Here is a 19330-nt window from a genome sequence, read left to right on the forward strand (position 1 = left end):
GACAAACTCCATGACTTGTGTGATTTTTTTAGTAATTTAAGTGATATTGATGATGACAATATCGAAGATGACTTTGATATTGACTTTTGAGTCTATAACACTAGCAATATGGAACATTCATTGTAGGCCTAGATGTATGAATTCTTATGCAAACAAAAAACTCAGTGAACATTTTAGGCCTACCTAAACCGGTGATTGTTGTCTCAATTTAATTTAATAAAATATGTTAAAATGTATGCCTTCTTGAAGTATCTTATTTTCTTTATAGGCTAACCTAAAAATCTATGTAACCTTAATCAATAGCAATGCAGTTATCTTATTGTATAATGATTAAATAAAAATAACATGCTCCTTTATTTATAGGGATAGCGAGAAGCACACATAAGTTATATGAGTTATTAAATGAATTTTTAACAGGTATCGGTATCGATTGCGGAATCGAGAATCGAAACTAAAGTTGTGGGATTGGTATTGGAATCGACCAATTCAAGGATCAGCCCACAACTAGTTAAAATTTAAGAAAAAATCTGGTAACCAAAGTAAAACTATGATTTAGATAAATAATAAATAATAAAAAATAAACACTTGACTGACTGAATGCAAGCATAATCTCTTTATTTTATTATCATATTTTATGTCTACCTTATATTTTATTTATTCTATTATATCTTTATTAGGTGGTGCCATCTGTATGGAGCTGTTGACTCCACGAGGTTGGGCGAGTGCTTACACTGTTGAAGCATTAATAATGCAGTTTGCTGCTAGTATAGTCAAAGGACAGGTAAGGATTCGTTTCTTAACTCTGTATAAAAGAGTAGCTAATTTTCTTTTAGATGAGCTTTACCAAAATCTTTTATTTCCAATCTATGAAAACATATATTAGTGTAAAATAAAGATTTCTGTCAACACGTCTACTAGGCAACTAGGTGTTGTAGCAGGTTTTTTTTAGCTCATATCAACTATTTCAGTAACAAAAACAAAGAGAGAAAGTAGAATTTAAGAGCGTACCACACTCTTTGAGTTTTTAAGCTGTCTTTTAGGCAGTCTTTAGAATGAAAAAATAAATTGCTGAAGCTGTTGGATATAGAAATGATGCCTACTTCAGTATCCAAAAGTCAATGTAACTTCACAATGCAACTGAATGTTTTACAGTTGATTTTCAATGTACGAAGTAGCAGTAGCCACAAAGTAGAGTATGATGATCAAGTATTCATTGCTGCAGTTTCAGGAAGATCCTTATGGCATGCTGAATGTAATGGCCTGTTGTATGATGGAATATAGACCTCTAGCTCTCATACTGTACGATTACATCTGCTATTATAATACTGTAAAACCAAATTGAACTAAGGTTCATTTTAGGCATAGTGAACATTTAAGCTTGAATATTAAAACTTCACCTTCCACCTTTTTTTGTTGACTTTAATGATGAAATAGATCATTTGCTTAAAGCATTAGTTTTTTATTTTTATACATTTTGTTCGGTTAATTTATTGTTGAATGAATTAGTGAACCACTATGTTCAGAGATTTATGGAACAGATGCCAAGATTAAGATACTGATAAACGCTTCATAATTTGAAAGTTTGAAGAATTCTGAGTATCAATTATGTTTCAGGGAAGAATAGCGAAGAAAACAAAAAGCAGTAGTAAGGACTTCAGCCGACGTTCAGCGGAGGAATCGTTTCGCAGTTTGGTCAAAACTCACGAAAAATACGGCTGGGTTACACCACCTCTCTCAGATGGTTAATTGGATCAAAACCCATAGGGGTTAAGATTCAAAAGGCATTTTATATGTTGCATCATATGCGCATCGGTTACCAAGCATTGACTTAACTTGCCACATCAAAGACAAATGGGTTATTTAAAGAGGCTATTCTAGTCAATAATTGATTTTACTCAAGAACAACCCAGTAACAGTAACCCGGATATTATTAATTAACAATATTTGATTATTTTTGTTCCTTATTCCTCACACACATCTCATTTACTCGATAGTTTAAACGATTCCTACATTCCAATATGATGCAGCATGTGAGTTTCAGAGTTAGTATTTCCAGTATATTTCGACCTGTACTATTTGTGTGCCAAAAATTAATTGGTAATGTCTTTCAGATTCATCTTAGTAGGATACCGTGTCGATTATTGTGCATTCATCTCTGAGACTTAAACTATGCCAAAAAGTGTATTGACAAAACTGTATCCATGTACATTTTCGATTTATTAAAGTTTAAGCACTTAAAATTGGATAAACTTTGTTTTTTTTTATTTTTTTATTATTTCAAACCAAATTTGAATAGTTAGGATACTATTAAAACGTGAACTCAAAGTCTAAACAATATTTTATTTGTTTTAAATTTACTCCTGCTTGAGAACAAATTCAAAACAGTTATAGTTTCTAATGTGTGTCGTACTTAGAGCTTTTTTATGATATCTACTAAAAAAAGATTAACTTGATCTCTTAGTTTAGGAACAATGAGAAACCTGAGTATTTTTCACTTGTGTTTTTACTGATTTTCATAAGTTTAAACTTCTTTTTATAATTTGTGTGAGTGTTAAGCTTAAAGGTCCACAAGGTATGAAACATTTATTAGTGATTTATGTTGAATAACATATAGGGTATGGAAATTGCACAAATTAAAATTGATAATACAAAACAAAAACTTGCAGGATATGTTTATTAGATATATACTGAGGTTTTATAAGATTGATTGAACCGTTTGTAGTTAGATGTTGAATTTTTAAATTTTCTGCTAAATAATCTAATAAATTTGATAGTACGTCCAGGGTTGACATCTACCCCTGCTCAAAGATTCCTCCCATTCCGTGTGATATATTTGTTAACTGTAGCATATTAGCTTAGCTCTAGATTTACTGTTTGGTAAGTGTCTTTGTATTTTAATATCTAAAAAGAAAAAAAACGTCCATCTTAGACCGAATGTGCTTAAAATATGAAACTGTTCCAGTTTCATTTTGGTTTACAATAAAAAAAGAACGTTAATTTGGATTAAAGTATTTTCTGTTGGTTTTACCTCATTGATAAAATAAATGTGTTAAATATTTGTTCCATTTTGTGTCTGTTTAATAGTTTAGTTTAAGAAAATGCAGAAGATTTTTTTTAGTTGATTTTATAATAATACATAGACTCAAGTTTTTAGTTTAGATCCTGTATTAATTTGTGTACTTATTTTTCTTCGGTTAAAAGTAATCAGATTTTTGTTCTTGAGTTACTTTGTGTTGTTCTCATAAATACTTTATGAATTATACAAATAAATTTAAATCAATCAATTTACTGTGTTAAGATGTAAATGACATGATTTAAAAAGACAATATGTATTAGTCTTATAAAATGTTTCCCTTGATAGAATAGATTTATGTGCAGTCAGTCATACCACATGTTTCTGTACTACGTTCAACTATTCTCATTTTCAATAATTGTATACTCGAATCGTTGAGTAGGATCCTGATTCTTTTATAATAATGAAGTGTTTATAAATGTTACCTAAAATCAAATAAAAAGAGAAAAGTAATAATGCTGTAGGTTTTTATTTTCCGGGGTTTAACTGTTACGGCTGTATGGCCGTTTGACTTACAAGTCAAATCATGGCTTGGACTGATGCTTAAAGAATGATTTTCAGACTGATTTTAAGTGTGTGAACCATTTACAAATATTTAATAACAGACATATTTTAGAGTTGATGATATAGTTCCTTCCATGAAGTCCCGTAGTGGTTTGTTCCTTATGGAAATATTATTTTTGAATTAGATTAGAGGTAAACAATGCATACACTCTAGGGTGTGCATATTTAAAGACGAGGGTTGAATGAATGGGTTGACAGCTTTGTTACTGACTAACTGCTTGTTCTCATCAAGAACACGCCTGGGTAGGTATTCTCCCCAGTGTGTATACAGGAACGAATTTGGGGGAAGAGGTTAGAACTTCCTCTTGACCTAGGAAAAATATGGAAAATATGTTGTTGAGTAAACAAATTTGCCATATAAATTAGTTAAGCAGGTAATGAAATGGTTATTTGTGTAACTAGTGAGCAAAGTGGCACTTTGCAGCACACGAGAGCAGTGTTTACGCACTCGCCCGCGGCTCGTGCGTAAACACTGCTCTCGTGAACGGAATGATCTCGAGCCAAATATGAATGGAGATGAGTGTAGGTTGAGTGGTGCGATCTTGTAGTCTTGTTAGTGACTAAGGCCGACATATTCCCTAGACACATCTGTTAATTAATAGCCCATACAGCTAATGGCAACTAATAACCACGATTACTAGAAAAATACAGGTATGGATCATAAACATAAACAAATGACGCCGGCCCCAATCCTATACTAATAGCATTGAACATATGTTATGGCAGTTCCATTTAAGCAATGTTAAATAATGTTTATTTTCGGGCCAAAATCGTCATTTGTTTATGATCCATACCGGTGCTAATAACTGGTTAAACATACCAACGGACAAACTCCATACTTACAACAAACAAGATGGAAAAAAATATTTGATAATAATAATATCATATATTCGCTCTGGGCTTAGTGAAAATACATGCATTTAGATAATAAATAATGTACATAAGGATTCAAATGTAAGTAACTAGGTTATGACATTTTAATTTTATAATTAAGTAAAACATGACGTATCGGATGGCTCCCGTGAGTCTATTCGGAACGCGACCCATTCCCCCACCCAGCATTATATGTAAAACTAAAAGAAGATTTATAGATTTATAATTATTTTTAGATCTTGAAAATTCAAACCCAGTAAATCTATATAAATAAAATAAGTGTTTTTTCTGAACATTGTTCAGAATTATACATATTTTGGGTTATTTCTACGTTTTATGGGTCTTTTATAGGCCCCTCCCCTTGTATATTGGTGAGTCATATATTACCCTTTTAATGTCCCAATCATGCTAGCTTTTTAAAAAAGCCCGGGAAAATTGTATTGATGAAATGGAGTAGCTACATGGTAGTTGAACCAAGCCAGATTTGTTAAATCAAACTAGAAAAGAAGAAGAAGCAGACTGTTGATTTTGCGGTGGGGCACACGGGAGGGACTAAGGCTAACATATCTTGTAGTGTCAGCGTTCGCCGCTAGAACTGCTAAGTTGAAATAATTTAAATAAATTTTTTTTTTAGTTATAAAATCAACTTTTTAATTATAAAATATTGTTTTAAAATTATAAAATAAATTTTTAATTTTTAAAATTAAACTGTCATAACATAACCTAACCAACCAGACTTGCTGATAATATAAAAACTATATAAGATAAAAATCTAATTAATAATTACTTATAATTTTTAATTAATTATAAAATTAATTTTAAAATGTAGTATTATAAAATTAAACTGTCATAACCTAACCTAACCAACCAAACTTGCTGATATGAAAAATTTGTTGACAAAAAGTCAGTGCTCCCAGCGGGATTCGACCCCGGGACCTCCTGCACACCAATCCGAAACACTACCAACTATGCCACGAACGCCGCTGAAATCTCATCGTTTCGTAACGGTAATCGTGTCGCCTCAAGAGAAGACATTACCCACTAGAGATATGACGTCACTACACCTTTAGCCTTAGTCCCTTCCGTGTGCCCATTCCGTTGACCTTGTTTTGTCATAGTGTTCCTTGTTGGATAGTGCTGGGTTCACAACAGACCAACCGTATGATTCGGTTGTGTGTCGAAGAATATCGAACATGTTGTAAGTCGTATCTGTAATCGCATTGCATCGCATTCGCATCGCACTCGCACAAGCTTAAGCTAACATTGGGATCGGATTGGAGTGCTGTCGTCGTGTCGTCTGCCGCTCAGCTCAAATGCAAATGTGAAATAATTGATTGAGGTTAAGTTACTCAGCTTATGTTTTTATCTATGTTGAGGAATTTCAATAAACTTAGTTTATTTAGTTATTCCCAATTTTATAATTAAGTGAGTTTGAAAACGCTTTGCCCTATTAGAGTCAAACTATTAATAGCTTAACTGAATCAGCAAAATAAAAATATCAAATCAATTGCGCAAATTATGATGTCTTTTAGAAAACCAATTTAGGCCTTTTACTTATGGTTTCTGAAGTTCAAATATAAAAAACCAAATATTATTACTCCAGAATTATTATTCTAGGTTCCAATTATTGTTTGGGGAGGAGGGGGATTTATTTACATACAATTCCCCCATTGATAATTATATTAGGATGTAGCCTATTTAAGTTAATACAAATAAAATTAAAAGTATGCTGGTCATATAAAAGAATGAAACTGACACAATAAGTTAAGATAGGCAAGTCATATAGTATGTTGGAAACAGAGCATATTTTAAGGGATTTCCACTGGGCAACAGAGGCGCCGGACTTACCGGGTGGTACGGTATGTGATACCGGGGCCGGGTCGGAGGGTTCCCCCGGAAATTTTTGCATAACTTGAATTAAAGTGAAAAGAACACATATTTCTACGCATCTTCTAATGAATTTTTCGATTATACTTATTCGCTTGTAAATAGTCCATATAATCTCACTTAATTATGTACCGGTATCCTAGAATGTCATAACAGGCCAAGGCTCCCTTCACAACCTCTTGGGCCAAAATCATAGCTCAATAGCCTACTCTAAAATATTTACATATATATATTTTTTTTAATTCGGATACATTTCAAATGTGAATTATTAAAAAAAATATGCTGGCACCACCCATTGTCACTGGCCGACAAAATCTCAGCACTGTGTCACCCATTTAACATGTTATTTTATATGCCCTGTGTTGGAATGTAAAATAAAATAAGGCCTAAATAAAAGCTTGCTTCAGCCTGAAACTTAAGTGTGTTGGTTAGGTAAAATTTTAAAATTTAACAAATTTTACCTTCAAATTAATTCATAGAAAACATCTTTTTAACAGGCCTTCTGGAGAGTGGTGAAAAAACAGTAACTTATTTACTCTTTGCATGCATCTTTACTAATCAAATTCATTCAATACTTACCTACTAGAAATAATTATTTCAATAAGTCTTGTTAAGTTAGTTATTTTTTTCTGTATACAAATGTTACAGCTTTATTTGTTTTAATCTACTTATGGATTGTAGGCTACTGTAACTTAAAATTGACTAAAATACAGCCACAATTTTAACTAGAAATGTTGGCATTCATTCTTATAATCCCACCAAGATGCCTTAACCTATTAAGGTTAACTTAGACTATCTGGGTGAGGTTTTAATTACCTTAATTACCACTGCGTTGCCGATGACAGATGATTAGGATAGGGGTCCTCCAAACAATTGACCTTTAATGAACGACAAGATATCTTATTGTAATTATGTTTATCTTAATTATGTGAGTGTGAGTCAATTAAGCAAATTTGGTTAGATATTGTATTGAATTTGGATGCAAAGAAACGTAGCCTACAATAAAGGAAATGGGATCCACTTTTACAAGTAAGTTTTAAATAATTACTTACTGTATCAAGAAATGTTGTCGCTAACTTAAGCCGGGTTTTCCTAGGCGCGGAAGCGGAGAGAGGAACGCGGAGAGTGGACTCCACTTGTCTTAGGTAATTTAATGTTACTGTTTTCCTAGAAACAGAGCGGAACACCATGTTAATCTCTTTTCCGCGTTCCTCTCTCCGCTCTCCGCTTCCGCGCCTAGGAAAACCCAGCTTTATGCCTAGACTGGTTAGGGCTTCAGATAACTTCTTACTGTTTAAAATGAGAAGTGCATTTTAATTTGAACTATTAATTAACTGAATAAAATAAATTCTTGTATTTTTATTTTGGTAATCATACCTACTAGCATGCTACTACAGTAGCCTATACTCGCACCTATACTGACAAGTAGTAGCGTCAGCTCTATTTATCAATCATAGGCCCTTCATAGCTATTATGCTATTATTTACATTTCCAGGTTTAGGTGTTGAACTACAATGTATGTGGATTTATGGAAACTAGGCCTAAAGGTTACTGTGAATTGTTTAACTATTTTTTAACTATTTCAGATTTCTATTAACTCGCCCAAAGCTGTTGAAATCCTGGGAAAAGGCTGTCAAAAGAAAAAAATCTGAAAGAAACTGTTTAGTATTGATTCTTTGCAGTAGACATTTATCTGATGATGAAGTTAAAGTTAGATAAGACTTGGAGTACTTGTCAAGCTCCTTAAAGATGACGCTGTACTCACCGATTGTGTACAGCAGTTCAGAAAAAAAAACACAGCCGTGGACAACTTTTCTATGGATAGCCTGATATTGTTGAGGTAAGATAAGTTATGCTTTTACATCTTAATTATATATTAAGTTAAGGTTTTATCATAATAACATAATGATCATAATATACCTAACCTAACTCTGCAAAGCGCTGTACAGTGACATTTCAGGGGGTTACAGAAAAACTAAGGCCTAGGTTGTTTGACAGTGACTGACTGACCATTTGAAATGTAATCGTTGCCAGTGGTCGTGCCCCCATCTGGTATTACTTCACCAGAGAAGCAGTCCATCTTTAAAATACCGGTACCTTAAAATGAAAGTCTTCTGTGCCTTAAAAAAATGTTAAGGTTGTTTTCATGTATTATAAGATCGTAGGAATAGGCCTACTTAGTTTTAGGAAAAAATAAGCTGGCATAGCAAAATTTCACAGTCACAGAAATCGGTGCTTATCAGCTACGGTAACTTAAAACTTATGATAATATTTTCGCCTTAAAACTCAAGCAGACATATAACCCTATCAGAACTACAATACTGTACTACCTACTATAATATTCAGAAATAATTAGGCTGTTGTCCTATTAAAGAATACAATTTAGCCTACAGTGTCAACATTTTCAGGTGCTAAGTGTCTTTATCGTTATTCATGCAATGTTTTAAAGTCCTCAGATTATCCTAAATTTTTCCTTCTGGATCAATATCTGCCATATGAGTCTGGTGACAACCTTACTTAACATAGGCCTAACTGCCACAGTGAGAGTAATAGTGACACTAACTTATTACTCTCACTGTGGCAGTTAATAGTGGCTGTAATTTTAATGAAATCCCTGTAAAAAAAACAATAAATTGTATTAGCTAATTTTGGTTGCACTTCCATATAAGGCCTGTGGCACAGCAACATGGAAGTATTTAGTGTAAAGTAATTTTGTTATCTAACGGAACTTTGAAACCTAACTATACCTGATTTAGTATTCTATTATTTTTACTTTAATTAGGCCTACTTTTACCTGGTGTCAGCGCAAGTGTAGCCTTGATTTTTTAATTTTTACAGCTCATTTCAGTAGAAGCGAATTATTATCTCACACTCACAGTTTTGTCTAGTTTGGTTTAATCTTGATTGGTTTTTTGATTGAAACTGTTTAAAAATCTGAATCAGTAAGGACCACCTCTTACTTTTTTAATCGAGTAATGTTTTAAAAAAAAAAAACTAAGGCCTTTTTTGTTTCAGACTCCAATTGAACCCATGGAGATTAAGACGCCAAGACAAAGCACAGGGAAAATCAAACGGAAATCAGCCAAATCCACCACAGCAAACACACTCAAATTGATAGTTCAGTTTCTCCAATGAAAAAAACTCCAAATGTAATGGCCTAAGACTTGGATAAAAGAATCACCTTGTTTTTGTGAAATGTTTAAATACACTGTATTTGGACTAATTAATTTGTTTTATTTACTAAACCTCAACTTCCTCATCAATAAAATTTCTATTGTGCCTATTGGGGTTTCTAAATTAGTTAAGTTACTCTTGCAAAATATATTTTGTTTTATTTCACAGTCATTGTTTTTTAATATTTTAATTCTTGCAATTTTGAACTTTAAGTTATTCAAAATACTTAACTGTCCTTCAGCATTGGAATTGTGCAATGTCAATGTTTCACAATAATTATAATTGCCTAATGAAGATCTCAACTTATAGCGAAGACAGTCAAACGGTAACAGTGGTAAAAAAATAACATTTTTTAGGACTCCAACATGGATTTTTACATAGCCTAACTTGAAAGAATCTAAGTTTCAGAGGTTTACTGTTTTCATGCGTCTTGTTATTAGCCTAAACTTAATATAATATAAGCTATTTTGAAATTTATTTAATTACCCTTAAAATGGTGATTCTAATCTAGTAAGGAATAATTTCTGGTATTGTGTCTTTAAAAGTATGATATAACAAATTCAAGAATTTTATAAATGTAGCCTATTAGTGAGTGAATCAGAATCATAGCCTACAGTAATAGGCCATAAATTGCATTCATGGTTCATGGTTCACCTTAAAAGGCGTTCATGGTCATGCCTTAATAAAAATAATATATTACTTTTATTTGCTTTTACATACAGTTCTGCAGTGCTAACAGATTGTTATAATCAAAATTATTTTAACTGTATTTAAAAAAAAAACTACATATCCTATTACTTTCAGGTCATTTATGATTAGTTAGAAACGTTAAAGTATGATTTTTAGCCAGGATATATACTCTCTAGTTATAAAACAAAGGAATGCTTGCCATACTAGAAGCTTGATTATAAATATGTTTAGAATTTTATTTTGGGCCCCAAGAACTGAATATGCAATGAAAACCTACTCACAGTTCAGATGTTCAAATGCAATTTATCATGTAGATATATTACATGTATCTCTGAACTGTGGCTATTTCAGGTAATTGTAAATAAAGACTAGTATTAACAGAAATGTTATCACCACAAAACGCATTTATTTAACTTTTTTCAAGTAAGAACTCGAGGGTTGAACATGCGCTATCAGCCCATTTATTAGCATGCAATGTTAAATTTCGCGCCAACTCCGGCCTCACGCAAACATGACGGGCGTATGACGCGGTGGTGGGAGAAGGCGCGCTGGTGGGTGGTGTTACGAGAGACAAGGGTTCGTGGAACGGAAACAAGGTAGGCAACCATTTATTTCACTTCACTCTCGCTCGTAACGTAACTTACGATAACAACATCGGTTCGATTCTCTACGATTACGATTTCGACTTTCAGTTGATAACAATCGAAACACAACCGAATCATACGGTTGGTCTGTTGTGAACCCAGCACTATCCTAGTTGGATAAGTTTAATGTTAATAGGTTAGGTTGTTTGTTTGAGTTCTGGTTAGTGGTTAGAGATAAACGATAAACTTATCGTATTTTCCTGTGCCAAAGATAAATAAATTATTCAGTTTGAGTTTAGGCCATTATACATTGTTGAAGTTTCAGTTTTGCTTACCTAGGTAATATGTGTAATTGGTTTTGTAAATTGTATTGTAAATTTCCTTGGTGGTTTTGTCTGATTTTGTTGTTTTCTGGCTGCGGGATTTACTATACACTATTTTACCACAATAATCCACCAAATCCTTCACCGATTGTAAACCTATGCAATGTAGATAAAAGTTTGCAAGACGAAATTGCTGGTTATATGCCAGTTGTTGAGTTAATTGTGGAGGCTACAAGTAATGAAGGGAATTTCAAAGGAAAATTGTGGAAACAGCTATCCTACTTTGTTGACAAATTTGGGAACAGAATGACTGGTACAGCTAATCTTGAAAACTCAATAAATTACATGATGAGCTTGCTTGGTTCATTTGGTTTGGACAACATACACGGTGAAAATGTGTCAGCCCCACACTGGGTGAGGTAAGCATTTCTTGTACTAGGTACAGTATCTTTTAAGTTAAATAAAGGGTACAGTTTCTTAACTGGGCTACGCTAATATTTATTGAAACTATCGATTCGATTAGTAAACCTTCATGCGATTTTTTCACCATCAGCAAGTTTGGTTGGTTAGGTTAGGTTATGATAGTTTAATTTTATAAGTTAATACAGTAAAATCCAAGGCCAAATTTATTGTTATTTTTGTAAATAATCAGGGTAAGTTACTATTCTTGGCTGCACTTTAGTTTACGTCCTAGGCTACATTTACTCACATACTGTTCTGCAGTTTAGTTAAGGTTAGGTTTAGTTTAGAACAGTTTCATTTTATAATCAGCTGGTAGTTAATGTAGGTCTAAGTTAGTTTATTGTTATTTTAGTCGTTAACGATAGCACGCCCCGTGGTCGCAAAATCGACCAAAAGTATGTATTGTGCAAACTTCTCTATTTTCACCCTACACTGTAAATAAAACATATGTGATTGGAATGTCTTCCATTTGTTTTGATTTTCTGTTTATATTTTGTTGATATTTTGTCATTGTGACGCTTGCGTCACAGCGGCGACGCATCAGATGGTAAAGATCAGCTGATCACTGGAAAACTGGGGAGGGGGTAGGAAGCGCTAGTGAAAACTTACTATCGATAGTCACACTATCGATAGTTTTCGATAGTTTTTTAAAAACTATCGATACTATCGATAGTCACTCAAATGGAATTTTAATACATATAATATTGTATATATCCTGCCTGCATGTTAAACAATGGTTTCTACCTAGTCGAAGATAAAGCATAAATCGTAAATCATAAATCATAAATCATTTATTTGGCCAGATTTACATGAATGCATTGGCTAAGTCAATATACATTTAAAAAAATACAAATTGTCTTATAAACTATAAAATAACTACTAAAACAAACAATATTTACATGTAATCAATTCATGAACCAAGTATACCATATGCCCATGACTACCCATCAGCAATAAAATCACGGACACGGTAGTAACTAGTAACACTTGGACACCAGTAATTTTCGAAGTGATTTTTTAAAAACAACAGGGTTTGACTCAATTTTTAGATGTGTTGGCAGTGCATTGAAAAGCAGTATGCCGTTATAATAAAGATGTTTTTTGAAAAAGGTGGTTGAATGTTTTGGTATCTGAAGATTAAGACTGTTTCGCAAAGAATATGGACATGATCTGGAACTTGAAAAAATGGAAATGTTCTTTTTCAGAAAAGAGAGTGTTTCAAGGATGTATATGCATGGAAAAGTTAAAATATTTGAAGACTGGAAAAAATCTTTGCATGAAGTTCGTGAGCTGATTTTAAAGATGGTTCGAATTGCTCTCTTTTGAAGTCGAAATAGAAATCTGGTCCTTCCATTCTCATATCCCCATGCCGGCACTGCGTATACTAAATGAGGGAAAATGACCCCATAATAGGCGGTCATAAGGACGTTCTGATCAGAAAAAATTGACAATTGTTTTAAAAGAAAGATGCCGGAACCAACCCTCGTACACACACTGTCGATATGGTCATAAAAACGAAGGTGTTTGTCTAATATTAAACCAAGGAACTTGACGCCTTCTGTGGACTCAATTTCCACGTTGTCTAAAAGGATAGTTGTGTGTGGATTGCCTTGGATTGAAAAACGGAGCAATTCAGTTTTGTTGGGGTTGAGATTTAATAAATTGGAGTCAAACCACTGCTTTACGTTATTTGCCTCAATAAAAGATTTTAATTCTAATTCCTCGGAAGTTGAGCCAGACAGAGCTAAAGACGTGTCATCCGCAAAAAGACAGATCTCTCCAGCCTCAACACTTGAAGGCAGTTCATTGATATAGATCAGAAACAGCACAGGTCCGAGGACAGATCCCTGGGGAACCCCACAAGTGACGGTGTCCCGAGAGGAGACAAAGGGTCGAGCACACCCAGAACTGTCAACACCTCTGACCTCAACGAATTGCTCCCTCTTTCTAAGGTATGAGGAGAACCACTCCTGTGCCAGCCCCCTAACACCAATAGATTCTAGTTTATTGATGAGCATATCGTGATTTACAGTATCAAATGCCTTGCTCAGGTCAAAGAAAAACCCTAAAGCATTTTCTCCTGAGTCAAGAGCCCGTACTACTTTTGTTATAAGTGTAAACATTGCATTGGTGGTTGATTTCCCTTTATCAGATTATTAATTTTAACAATTAATTTATGAGTGACGCCCTGGTTATGTTTTTTTCCAAAATATTACAACATTTGTATAAAATAACAATAAGTTTTTTTAAGGGTTACAACAATAAAAAAAAGAAAAATTCTCTTACTATTTTCTTTTTACTATTCACTACAAAAATATTTTTTTACTCACATTGCATAAATAATATATATATTATGACAATCTAAAGCCATAGATCAAAGGAAAATACCGTATACCGGTGTCTCCTATGTATGCTAAAACCATTGACTATATAACACTACAAAGTAGTGTATATAGTCAATGTACAAAGTAGTAGTGTTATATAGTCAATGCTAAAACCCATGAGGCAAATGTACCCATAAGTCCGGTAGTGAATTAGCAAATGCCCCCGCTTTCAAATGTTTGAGAAGGTAGCCTACTTGTCTACCAAGCTTTTCTGCAATGGATTGAAAAAATAGTCTATAATATTAACTATAGGTATGCATTAACAGACAAACAATGAAATGTAAGAGTACCAGATAATGATTTCTTTACTTAATTTAACGTAAAAAAAACTATCGATAGTCTCATCGATAGTATAATACTATCGACCCACTATCGATATTTTCAAACTATCGATACTATCGATAGTACTATCGATAGTAAGTTTTCACTAGGAAGCGCAGAGACAGAGTGGCAGTTGTCTCCTGGAGTTTGAGTGTGTAGGCGACCTGGTCAACGCCGGACATGGTCTACGAACGATAAGTTATCTTAGGTTTAGTTAATTAAATAAATATGTTCAAAATTTTTCAGGAAGGGGGGAATCAAGGGGTTTAGGGAACTAGTAACTATTTTAGCTTAGTAGGCCTATGTAAATTAAACTTTTGAGCACACTCGTACCCTTAAGGTACGAGTGGAAGTTTTACTTGTTCTTTTGGTTATTATATTTAATTAGATGCATTAGAAATATTAGATCATGAAAATGGCTGTGATATGGATAAGGTTTGGCTCAGTAATTAATTTAAGATCATTATTATTCAACTCAGAATGTCGCTAGCAACACTAGATTGATTATATTGAGCCTTAACGATCCTATGAGTCCAGTACCGTTACTATATATTGTAGTAACCCGCTTCAATAATGGTAGCAGAGCAACATAAAACCGCATCTATATCGCAGCCAGTTCAAAATTTAACAAAAAGTTCATTTTCCTTCATCAAACACGTAGGAACACGCTTTCACATCAAATGGTCGCTTTTAATAGCATGGTGTTGGGGAAGGTGGTGATGTACTTTGAACCTATAGCCTATGTACCTTGGACCTATACTCATTTTAGCACTATCTGTTAAGTAAAGGGAGAACTTGTACCATTAGTTAATGCTTTTACTACCAGAGGTCTATCCCGATGTGTTCAAGTTGGAATTGTATGTTCTGTTGACAGGAAAACTGTAACAAGTTTTTATAAGGTAATAGTAAGTATATGCAAATTTTTTATCATGTTGGATGTAATGGTTGTTTGTCTCAGCTTACAATTTGGTGCTATAAAACAACAACTCAGGTAGGGTCTACAGTTTCATATGATTCTTGTAATACTTAGCCTACTTGTAATACTTGTATTTTTAAACCGGAATAATGAGGTTTTTGTTCAAACAATTTTAGTCTGTGTTGTTGAGAATGGATTCCCTTGTTTCTAGTGTTGTATTTGTGATCTATGAAATGAGGTTGAATGTTTTGTGATTTTATGTATACTACTGCTTCGTAGATGAATATGCAAGGGACAGTCAAGAGTCCAAGCTGGATGAATGCATCTCGGCAGCTGGCATCTGGTGGCATGCCTAGGATGGTCCTTATTGTTTTTTTTTGCCAGACAAAAACTGTTTCCAAATTCTTTTTGGTGGAAAAACCCCACAAAATGATATAATATGAAATGTACTGCTCGAACAGTCCTTGATAGACGAGCCTGGACAGAGTATCGCTGCCGTATGACCTCATCCTATGTAGAATGAACAGTCCTCGAGCAAACGACCTCTCTAATCCATAAATGTGCTCGCCCCATCCGAGTCTATCATCCAGCCTCACCCCTAAGAAGTCAGCTGTTTTTGATTGTTCAATTTTATTCTCTCCTATAAATAGGTTCGGAGTCCTATTATTTTTGGAATTTTGCTTTTGTGTTGTTTGAAAACACAAATAGTTTTTTTTTTTTTTTTGGAATTTAAACTGAGTTTGTTTGCTTCAAAAAATTTAGAAAGATCTGAAATTTGTTTCATTTGCCTCGCCCTCCAGAGTCTCAACCTCCTTACCCTTCATGACTAATGATTAATGTTTTTGAAATACTCGTAAAAAAAATTTACAGAGGGTGAACATTTCTAGGATATGGTAGTTCAACTTTGACTTTACATTGCTCAGGTAATATTAAATACTTGTAATGGTGAAATTGTTTGCACCATAACTACAACTAATTTAGCTTTTTAAAGACAATAACTTAAAAAAAATACTTAAAAATAAAAGTAAATATTTTTTAGTTGCCCCACCGTGGGGGCAATTGGAACCACCCACATCTGAATTATAATACTGTATATTGCATTCAGACTATTGAGAGGAATGAGGGGCAAGTGGGTCAATAGGGAAATTTTCTGTAATTATGGGATTTTTTTAATTATAAAAATAGATATCTCTAACCGTTTTTAAGTTACAAACTTTTCCATGGGCCTTTGTGGAAATCTGTAAAAAGTGTAAATAAACGTAAAATTGCAAAATCTTATAAAAATAGGAAATTATAACAAATTGTGTTTGGTATAACTCTCTGAACACATGATTCACTTGAAAAAAAAATGTTTTTTAATATAGGCATCTATTTTTTTTTATCTAGCACATATTGTTAAGTATGGTCATTTACCGTCAACCGGGGTTAGATTGACCCCTTTTTTGATGTTTTTGTTGATTAATTTTTGTATATATTGATTAATATTCACAATATATTTTTTAAATGATATACAGGTACTGTGTGAATACCTACCAGTAATTATTTTGTTTTTTATTGTCATATGTTAGTCATAAAAAAATTATAAAAGGGGTCAATGTTACCCCGTGTCTTGGGGTGACATTGACCCCCTACATTTATTATACTAAAATTATACATAATAAAGCACTGGGGTCAATGTTACTAGTGTACAATGAAACTTTGACCCCTGTAAAAGGGGTCAATGTTACTTAAGAACAATAGAGTGGTAACAACATCAAGGAGTGAACATAAAAAATTTTTTTATGAACTCACCTAGGCTATAATGATGGAATAAATCAAATTAGCAATTTTTTTATCACATGATTAGGATGTAACACCAAGGTAAAACATCAAAACTACAAGTTATTAGTGACTAAAATCATTAAATTTCCTTTACTCAAACCCTTCCAAAAAAGTTATAGAAAATTTTGCGCCCATTAGATTCCAGAGTTCCCGGCAACTTACCAATCAGATCTACAGATGGGGCAGAATAGAAAACACATAATTTTCTTTTGGATGTAAATTTGTCCCCATAGTTAGTGTCAACAGAATTAAGTCACATTACTTCAACAAACTGTTAATTTTTTTAACTTAACAGGCAAAGACCTGGTTAAAGTGTTGTTTTCCTCGCTTTCCACGGATTGCTTTTACCTCAACTTCATAGATAAAAATAAAACAATTATAAATCAACATTTTTAGTAGGTCTATTACATTATATACATAAATCAATTAAATTAAATATACCAGAATTAATAAAAATGATGTGTAGGCTAATTACTAATTAGTAACTTGGAATTATAACGAGGGGTCAAAGTTATCCGAAGGCAAAAAAAATAAGGGGTCAATGTTACAAGGCCTTAAAAAATAATTATTAATTTATTAAATTTTCTTTATTTGCTTGTAATAAGTGCTCAAATATTCCTAAAAACATATATATTTTACCATATAAAATCCTGACAGTGCCAGAACCAACAGTTTTTGCTGGGCTGAAAAAGTTTCTTGTTATGAAATTATACAGCTGTATTGTAGGTGATTGTATTATAATTTTTTTGTATTGTTATACAACTAATTTCTGCTAAATATTATTTGTTTTCAAATTGCTACCAAACTACTGAAATTTATCATATTTTTTATTTTCAATTTATTTATAACCTACTATTTAAAAAAGAATATAATAAAAATAATTGACCCCGGGGTCAATGTCACCCCTGGGGGGTCAGAATTACCCCGCTTGACGGTAGTAAAAAAAAAAAAAACGTTATCTCTTGGTTTAGATATGAGAAAAAAGTTTAAACTTCAGTTGATGAAAAGCTGATAGCCTAGGCCTATCCTTTGATAATCGTCTTCTACCTCACTTTAGAATATTCTTTGCTTTTATTTTCATGTGTTTGATAAAGTAGTGGATCTCATCAACCATGGATAGTCATAGTTTGTTTAATGCTTTTCCAACGTATTCAATTTCTCTTCATTTACTTTTCCTGGCTTGCAGTTTAAAGGGTTTTTAATGGGTTAATTATGCTATCTTGGAATAGCTATACAGAATTATATTCTCATTGGCTGATAACGACTAATCTATTTACATAAGTCTTTACTGATATCTCATTGTTGTTAATTCTTTACTTCATAAAGATAACTTAAGCTCTTAATCCTCAAAAGCTAATTTGTAAACTATCCTGATTTTACAGTCGGTTTTACCTAGTGCCTTCCAAAACTGCCGCTTGGGTATTTTGTTAGTGTGTGTATAATTGTGTGTGCATCGATTGTGAGGTTGATTTTCAAACTAAATTATCTAATTTCTTCTAAGACATATTATCCAAGCTGATCTCCAATTTTGTATTAGAAATGCGCAGATAGTTTTTGTGGTGAAATTACTGTTATTAACTTTAGTTACTGTGAGCTGTTAAGTGTTTATTTGAATTAGTGTTTTACATAATGATTTCACCAGGTTATTCTAAGTTTGTAATCATTGTCGGAGCTCTAGTTATTATCGGATGTGTCGCAGGTTTTGTGTTCTATAAAGTAAAAATGAATGAAAATGAAAATTACACCCCTGTGGACCACTTATGCCAAAAACTAGTCAGTCCAACCATCTCGAATGAAATTTCCAAAAATGCTGCGACTGTATTGGAAATTCTAGATTACACAGTAGTAGGGAATTTTCGTAACAAAACTTGGGATGAACTGTCTTATTTTGTTGATACATTTGGAAGTAGACTCGCTGGAACTGAACGTTTGGAGTTGGCAATAGATTATCTTATGGGGTTATTTAAGAGGTATGGTTTTGATAATGTCCACGGAGAAAATGTTACGGTACCAGTCTGGCAGAGGTAAGATATTATGGTAGTTATTTTTTTATTTTCTTTCTAATCCAAGTACTTTTATTGTTTTATAATTAATATCGTTAAACATTTTTTGTAGCTATTAAACAAATTAAAATTATCCCATAAACACACTTGAAATGTCCTAATTTCATAGCACTCTTTATGATTCATGATGGTTAATAACTTTTCCAATTACACTTTGGAAACCACTTCTATGTGAAGTACCTACTAATCGTCTTA

The 19330-nt window shown here is 33.0% G+C and overlaps 2 protein-coding genes and 1 long non-coding RNA gene across 5 annotated transcripts in view; all 3 read left to right on the forward strand.

Moving 5' to 3' along the window:
- The window catches only part of LOC129001666 (ubiquitin-conjugating enzyme E2Q-like protein 1), a 44029-nt gene extending 40500 nt beyond the window's left edge, over positions 1 to 3529 (forward strand). For both annotated transcript variants that reach the window (XM_054429042.1, XM_054429043.1), the window contains 2 exons: positions 678 to 781; positions 1615 to 3529. In XM_054429042.1, coding sequence (XP_054285017.1) covers positions 678 to 781; positions 1615 to 1746 — 236 coding nt within the window. In that variant the 3' untranslated portion in view covers positions 1747 to 3529. The remainder of the gene's footprint in view (positions 1 to 677; positions 782 to 1614) is intronic.
- A 2331-nt stretch (positions 3530 to 5860) lies between these two features.
- LOC129001115 (uncharacterized) lies at positions 5861 to 9602 on the forward strand. Its single transcript, XR_008491388.1, has 3 exons — positions 5861 to 7426; positions 7984 to 8237; positions 9413 to 9602. It is a non-coding gene; the product is annotated as an uncharacterized LOC129001115 (long non-coding RNA).
- Positions 9603 to 11061: 1459 nt separating this feature from the next.
- The window catches only part of LOC129000812 (carboxypeptidase Q-like), a 42864-nt gene continuing 34595 nt past the window's right edge, over positions 11062 to 19330 (forward strand). Inside the window, exon 1 of one of the 2 annotated variants that reach the window (XM_054427833.1) lies at positions 11062 to 11587. In XM_054427833.1, coding sequence (XP_054283808.1) covers positions 11190 to 11587 — 398 coding nt within the window. In that variant the 5' untranslated portion in view covers positions 11062 to 11189. Of the gene's footprint in view, positions 11588 to 18728; positions 19097 to 19330 lie in introns of those variants that run through there. The other variant, XM_054427834.1, reaches the window with a different exon arrangement.

This window comes from Macrosteles quadrilineatus, unplaced genomic scaffold (genome assembly GCF_028750875.1).
Source record: "Macrosteles quadrilineatus isolate MER2022 unplaced genomic scaffold, UCM_ALF_1.0 Scaffold_8__2_contigs__length_117827958, whole genome shotgun sequence".
NCBI lineage: Eukaryota > Metazoa > Arthropoda > Insecta > Hemiptera > Cicadellidae > Macrosteles > Macrosteles quadrilineatus.